The 8,030-nt window shown below is 42.5% G+C and overlaps 1 protein-coding gene across 3 annotated transcripts in view; it reads right to left on the bottom strand.

Annotated features, from left to right (window-relative positions):
- POLD3 (DNA polymerase delta 3, accessory subunit) overlaps positions 1 to 8,030 on the bottom strand; it is a 48,075-nt gene that overhangs the window by 31,995 nt on the left and 8,050 nt on the right. For 2 of the 3 annotated variants that reach the window (XM_004708825.3, XM_045293119.1), the window contains exon 3: positions 6,452 to 6,554. The exons of the other annotated variant lie outside the window; for it this stretch is intronic. In XM_004708825.3, coding sequence (XP_004708882.1) covers positions 6,452 to 6,554 — 103 coding nt within the window. The remainder of the gene's footprint in view (positions 1 to 6,451; positions 6,555 to 8,030) is intronic. 3 annotated transcript variants of the gene reach the window in all.

Here is an 8,030-nt window from a genome sequence, read left to right on the forward strand (position 1 = left end):
CCTCAATGGGCAGTGAGTTTGGTTTATATCACTGGATAATACACACTTTCTGGAAACAAATACACACTTAGAAAACAAAGACTAACAGTACTTCAGGAAAATGGGAAAGATATATGAACAAATGGGTCACAGAGGAAGAAATGTAAAAAGCTCTGAATCATGAAAAATATTACTCAACCTCACTTAAAATAAGGTGCATACTAAAATGATCCAAACAAACCAAACTCGTTGCTATCAAGTCTTTCCCAATTCACCACCCTGCAGGACCGAGGGTTCCCAAGCTGTACTCTTCCCAGGAGCAGACTGCCGCGTCTTCTTCCTCTGCCGCAGCTGCTGGGGTACCAGCTGGCTGCTTATTCCTTGCCTCCTTATCTGTGAGGCAGGAGTAAAAAAGCAAAAGTTCATTAACATGTACCTTGTGGAAACAGACTGTCACACCTTGCTGGTGGGAAGGAAAGTACAGAGGTATTTTCCCAACAGATTACGTATACCTTCTGATCTAGCAACCCCTACTTCTAGGACCAGAAGCCTCACGAGGAAAACATACAAAAACTACACACACTGAGCACTTGACTACAGCACTAGTTGTGATGGCTAAATATTTTATATTAACTAAAATGCATATCAGTAACAGACTGCTGAGTAAACTAAGACATATCCATGGATGTACCAGCGTGTGACTACCATAAGGGTGTTTCCAGAGCTGCTATGAAGCGATCCTCAGGTTCTACTGTTAAGGTTTTAAAAGTGAAGGGTAAAATAGAGCATATGGTATAAAACTTTGATCTAAAAAAAGGGGGGGGTTTCCTATGAATATTTTCTTATTAAAAATATAAACGCCTGGGCAAGGTGGGGACAGGTATTGAAGTCAATGGGAGTGTGGAAGTAAAACAAGTAATGGAAACGCTGACACAACGTGAAGACTATAACCATGTCAATAATCAGTCTAGAACCACTGAATAGAATTGGGGTTTTCAATATTACTAAAAAAATGTACACACACACAAATGGGGATGAAGAAGAGAAAACAAACAAAAACCTTTTCTGTAAGGGAAAAGGAAAAACCAAACGAACTGCCGTCTAATTGGTTAAACTCAAAACAATCCTAGAAGGCCTCATCATTATCACTCCTGGTGGTTCTGAACTGCTGACTTTTTGTTCGCCGCCCAACACGTAACCCACTACACCACCAGGGAAAAGAGGGAACCTAAAAACTGAAAACAAACTTGAAGGGGAGGGCGATAAAAAAAAGAATTTTAACTAGCTATCCGTTGACGACTCAGCCATGACGACTTGCCCCGCTGTGACAGATGAGAACTACCCTCTACAGTTTGCTCACTGTCACCTCAGAGACAGAGAGCCTCGTCCTTCTCCCAAGGAGGTGCTGTGGGCTCCAAATGCTGGCCTTTCAGGTAGCAACCAAATGGCTAACTACTAACCAGAGGACAAACGTGCAATCTGTATCACAAGGAATAATACACAGTCTCTAGAAACACAGAAAACCAAGGCTAATAACTCCTCAGGAAAATGAAAAAGAGATATGAATAGATGATGAACAGAGGAAGAAATGCAAAATGCCTGGAAACATGGAGATTTTTAACTAGGGTTCTGTGGCTTAACCCTAGAGATCTCCTTCAAGGAACTCTATCTAAACCATAGTTATTTGACTGCATATTCCTAGTAAGAAAGATTCTCCACACACACACACACACAAAACAAAAGAAATTGGTTTGCTTTTAGTAATATTGTTAGCAGGTAAGCATATCACTGTCATTAGGAACCACCAAAATTCACAGCACAAGAGATCAATATTATTGTGCTTGCAATCAAATCTAAATTGCAGATATTGGTATGTTTCATAATGTTTGTTGTCTTAAACAATAGAAAAGAGATTACAAAATATATATTGTGCAAAACTGCAGAATTACAGAGCTTAGAGGAAAAAAGAGCACTAGGGAGTAACCACTGAAAACCTAGGCAGCTTTCCAAATGTGGTGAAGAAAGTTGATGGTGCCTGGCTATCAAAAGATATAGCGTCTGGGGTCTTAAAGGCTTGAAGGTAAACAAGCAGCCATCTAGCTCAGAAGCAACAAAGCCCACATGAAAGAAGCACACCAGCCTGTGTGATCACGAGGTGCCGAAAGGATCAGTTATTAGGCATCAAAGAACAAAAAATCTTTTCATTGTGTGCTCACCTCCCTGATACGATCGCTGAAGACAAATGGGTACATAAGCAAATGTGGCAAAGAAAGCTGATGGTGCCCGGCTATCAAAAGATATAGCGTCTGGGGTCTTAAAGGCTTGTAGGTAATCAAGCGGCCATCTAGCTCAGAAGCAACAAAGCCCACATGGAAGAAGCACACCAGCCTATGCGATCACGAGGTGTCGAAGGGATCAGGTATGGGCATCATCAGAACAAGAAATCTTACCATAGTGAATGAGGGGAGGATTGCGGAGTGGAGACCAAAAGCCCATTTGTAGGCCACTGCACATCCCCTTACAGAAGGGTCTCGGGGAGGAGACAAGCCAGTCAGGGTGTGATGTAGCAACGATGAAAAATACAACTTTCCTCTAGTCCCTAAATGCTCCCCCCACCCCCACACTGTCATGATTCCAATTCTACCTTGCAAGTCTGGCTAGACCAGAGGACTGGTACAGGTAGGAACTGGAAATGCAGGGAATCCAGGGCAGATGATCCCTTCAGGATCGGTGGTGTGAGAGGTGATACTGGGAGGGCATAGGGAGGGTGGGTTGGAAAGGGAGAACCGATTACAAGGATCTACATGTGACCTCCTCCCTGGGGGACGGACAACAGAAAAAGTGGGTGAAGGGAGATGTCGGACAGGGCAAGAAATGACAAAATAATAATTTATATATTATCAAGGTTTATGAGGGAGGGGGGAGAGGGGAGGGAGGGGAAAAATGAGTTCCTGATGCCAGGTGCTTAAGTGGAGAGCAAATGTTTTGAGAATGATGAAGGCAATGAATGTACAAATGTGCTTTACACAATTGATGTATGTATGGATTGTGATAAAAGTTGTATGAGCCCGATAAAATGATTTGAAAAGAAAGAAAACCTAGGCAGCTTTCTAATGAGTCTCAACAACAAAAGAATTGGTACACCAGGAGAAAACCTAGACAGCCCAGACCAACAGTTGGGTGTGTCTGGAGCGGCTGTCTCAGTGGGTACTGAAAATGCCTAAAACCACCAGAGGAGAAATGCTGGCTTGCTGGGGCTACAACAATGCATGAAGTGCAGCTCTGATGGAGTGGGTTCCCGCTAAGTGAGTAAGCTCAGCATCCACAAACCCAGACTCAGATGGGGGTAAGCTCCGTGAACTTTTTAGTAGTTAAGGGGGAAATATGGCTAGTTGATGAGATAAAGTCTCTTAATACAAAAATTCCAGCTAATACACAGAGGTAGAACATCACCATTCTGTAATCCCTAATGAAATAATGATCTACCTAAACCCACTGCCACCCCACCAATTCCGACTCATTGAGTCACTGAGACAGAATAGAGTTGTGCCTTAGAGTTTCCAAGGCTTTTATAGAAGGAGATTGTCCATCTTTCTCCCACAAAGCGGCTGGGGGGTTTCAATCTCTGGCCTTTTGGTCAACAGGTGAGCACTTCAGCCACTGCACCAGGGATCCTTGACATAATGAGCGAAACCAGGGCTCGGCAAACTGCGACTCGAGAGCCATATGTAGCTCTTTCGGTATGTACATGTGGCTCTGAAGAAAAATTGAAAATAAATCTATCAGTTTCATCTATAAAATTTTTTAAGGATATTATTCAGAAAATGGCAATTTCATTTGTTTATAAAAATATATTTCTGGCTCTCAAGTAATTTTTATTGTTGTGAGGGTCAGGATTGGCTCTTCCATCTCAAAAGTTTGCCAACCCTTGATCTGGATAATAGAAATGTCAGTTAAAATCACGAGAAGAAAGGCTGATGGGAAACTTTATTAAGGATGGGTCAGGCTGACCATCCATAATAGATCAAAGAACAACCAAACATTACATGCTTCCAGATGTGAGTCCAGAACCATCTTTTCAACATGCCCCAGCCACAAGCAACCTAAATTCATAAATTAACTAGCAGTTACAAGAAACAGAAAACAAAGGAGCACGCTACAGGGCATCCCAAGGATGCCATCAGCAAAGTCTAAGGCATAGGCACCACTGTAGGACAAATGACCTGGTTTCTTCAACAAAGAGAGAGGCAGAAAACAACATCTGTGATCAGAAGAACCAACAGAGAGAGAGACCCAAGAGACAGAAAATACAGTCCGTGCCGCGTCAGACCCTGACTGAACAACAGCAACGACATCACAGAGTAATCAGAAGTCTAAGCACACTGCAGTTTTCTGGGCTGGATACTGCAATTTTCCAGTAATTATTGTTACTACTACTATTTTTTTTTTTATATTATGATCAGAGTTTTGTAGCTGTTTTAAAAAATAGCACTTATCTTTTAGAGGTACACACTGGAGAATTTATTGATAAAACCACTTTCACATGTGTGGGGTGGTACTGATGAAGCAAGACTGGTCACTTGTTAGTAGTGGAGAAGACAGTGATGGATGCACAGCGTCAGGGTACACGTCATGTGACGTTCACCATAACAAGCACCTTGTTAAGCGGGAGGCCTTAACCAGGAAGGAAAGGGCACTTTCTGGAGGGATGAAAGTATTTCTATTTTACAGACAACAAAGTTATTGCTGCTCTGGGGAAAGTAGTCTACCCACAGGCTGAAGAAAACGAGCATGGTATTTTAGATATGCTATCACCTACAGACGTGGTGTACTGAATGGAAGTGGATATATATATAAAATGCAATGATCTCACTTGAGAAAAAGAAAGAACATGTCTCTATTTCATGTGGGTAATGGCTACATGGATGTATAACCCAAAAATCTATTGCCATGGGGCCGTTTGCAACAGAGAGACCCTACTGTGTAATGGTTAGTCTCAGAGTCCCAGAGGGGTCGCTGAGCCAGTATTGACTCCATGGCAACCGTCCAGCTGTCCGCTGGCAGCCCAACACTGTCCTCCACAGTGCCACCAGGACACACACACACACACATGCAAATCCCATCATGTGGGAAGCTTCAGAATTATACATTTACTATATGTAAATACACCTGAATAAAAATATTTTAAAATTAAACAAATTATACATGTACACACCTGACACCTATGCATTTTATAAGAATGCAAAGCATGCTTCTGCTGTTTGCTGTAAAGACCTATCCTGAGGGAGGAGGTTGAGGAAAATGACAAGTTGAAAAACAGTAATTTTACACCCCTAAATTCACATTCTGGTTTTAATCTCACGTTTCGTCAGTATTGTGGGCAGATTGTGGTTCTGAGCCTATGAATCTGAGGGGAAGTGTAAAGGGCAGGAGACGGCCGGCCGCACTAGTGGATCTCTGACAAGGGATCCTGAGCACAGCCAAGTCCTACAGGAGCAAAGGGACCCGCAAAGAGGAGGCTTGGGAAATGGGAACGGGAGCAGCGGACCTTACTTTCGGGAAGAAGCCAGAAAAGAGCAACTATCAAAGTTCCCTGGCTCAGTCAGGAATAAAAAGAAGTAAAATAATCCCAGTATCCCTAAGATCATCATGAAAATACTTAAAGGAAAGTCAACAGACCTGATAAATCTGTGTAGTTGGGAGAGAATGTCGCAGAACTGACCTGGAATGATGGGTGGCTAGATGCCATATAGAATTATGCACAGAAGATCCTCAAAACAAGCATACTCACGGTCACTGAGTCAATTCCGACTTATATCAACCCTACAGAAGGGAAGAGAACTGGCCCATGGGTTCTTGAGACTAAATCTTCACAGAAGTAGAAAGCCTCATCTTTCTCCCGCAGAGGCTGGTGGTTTTGAACTGCTGCCCTTGCAGTTAACAGCCCACCGTGCAAACCACTGTACCACCAGGACTCCCATAGAAGACACATGAGGATAAAAATGGTCCCCAGCCCATGCCTCTGTACTGCATTACCCTGAAACTCCCACACCACTTGGGTCACTTCCAAAGAAGCCTACAAAAACACACTCAAAATCAAATTCAATTTTTAAAAACTAAAAATTTTTAAACACTTGAGATGGTAGCTTACAATCTGAGCAGGCTGGAAACGAACCACCCTATCCCTAATAATAAACCTTCATGAGGACTAAAGACCAGGGAAAACCAGAAGCCCTTTCCTCGCGTTGATGCCTAGGAAATCTAAATGGTGAGTCTCTGCATGAGAATCGAGCGGTCACCCCACCGTCTGCGAGCTTCACACTCACCGTAAAAACCTCCATAGTCACCACCTGGGGTTGACTTGTTCACACTTCCACCATACCCCAATCTTTTTACTTCATCTTTTCTGACATAATGTCATTTGACATTTAGCTCAGGAACATTGAAGCTCGTTTTAATATTCTGAACTTACGGAATAGCCATTCTGAATGAGACTGCCGGACACCAGATAGGTGACGTGCAATTGGGCTCCAGAATTTTCCTTCCGCTTTCTTTCCACATAATCATACAACATCCTGTTCCAAGCAAACAGAAAAGGCACGAGTTAGCCCTCAGTTTGAGTTTCAACTTCATTAGTTTAAAAGTTACATACATTAAGTTTGATAGTCCATCACATTTTCTAAACAACACAATTTGTGCTACACAGGGATCAGACTAAGGGCAGAGTTTTTAAAAATGGACTTCAGATGGGACATGGAATTTATAATCTATTTATATTGAGTTAACGGTGTCTGGAGGAAGATAAATCTAATAATAGGCCATTAAACTGTAGCAATGGGAGATAATGGCTACATCAGCCCATTAAAATCAAAAGTTGAGTTCAGTCACTATTGAGCTATGTGATCCTGGATGAGTTGATTCATTTTTTAAGCCACTCACTATCGTGAAGTATAGAGTGAGAAGGCTACACTGGATGTGATTTTCTTAACCTAGGACCTACATGTTCATTTTTAACTGCCCCTCCACCCCTAAGCTATAAGCAAACTGTTTACGTATATTTTTGAAGGGGAAGGTTCATGGGCTTCAACAGATGGTCAAAAAGGATTCAAAATTCCCAAACATTAAGAATCATGAAATAGACCCTAACAAATGTCCTTTCTAGCTCTGAAATTCCAGTTTTATGATCACTCAAATTCAGTGCTGTTTTGGAACTACAGAATGTATAAAGCTTACACTGCCCACTATTCTAAGTAATCATTAACCGGAGATTGCCAAACACCCAGTGCAGAAATAAGCTTGCTTGTGGAAACATTTCCAAATTCATTTTTATCTCCGTGATCCAACAAGTATCAGATGTCAACTCTCTGGCTCAATAACTCAACAGTTTAGATCCCTCTCCCCTCAAAAGGGCTTTGTTATTTCAAGATTTGTTTACTGAGCTTCTATTGCGGTGGTTCTCAACCTTCCTAATGCCGTGACCCTTTTTTATTTATTTATTTATTTATTTTTTGCCGTGACCCTTTAATACAGGTTCCTCATGTGCTCGTGACCCCCCAATCATAAAATTATTTTCGTTACTACTTCATAACTGTCATGATTTGGTGACCCCTGTGAAAGGGTTGTTCGACCCCCAAACGGGTCACAACCCACAGGTTGAGAAGCACTGCTCCACAGCATGTCTGTACTTCTGCCACAGAAAGCTAAAGACCCACTGCCATCAAGTCGATTCTGGGTTTCCAACACTCTTGTAGATCTTCATGGGAACAGACTGCCTCATCTTGCTCCCTTAAAAGGGCTGGTGGGTTAGAACAGCCGATCTTGCAATTAGCAGTCCGATGGGTAACCCACAGCACCACCAAGGCTCCTTAAAGACAGTTCAAACTCACTGTCATGGAGTTGACTGAAATTCCTAACAACCCTGTAGGACAGGGTGGAGCTGCCCCCGTGGGTTCCCAAAGCTGTACTCTACGTAACTTCATGGAAGTAGAAAGCCTCAACAGCTGGAAACCAAAACAACCTCAGAGAAACTCAACTTGGACTACTGAGCACTC

Source organism: Echinops telfairi, unplaced genomic scaffold (genome assembly GCF_000313985.2).
Source record: "Echinops telfairi isolate 266 unplaced genomic scaffold, ASM31398v2 ScPeMD7_1713;HRSCAF=2227, whole genome shotgun sequence".
In the NCBI taxonomy this organism is placed as follows: domain Eukaryota; kingdom Metazoa; phylum Chordata; class Mammalia; order Afrosoricida; family Tenrecidae; genus Echinops; species Echinops telfairi.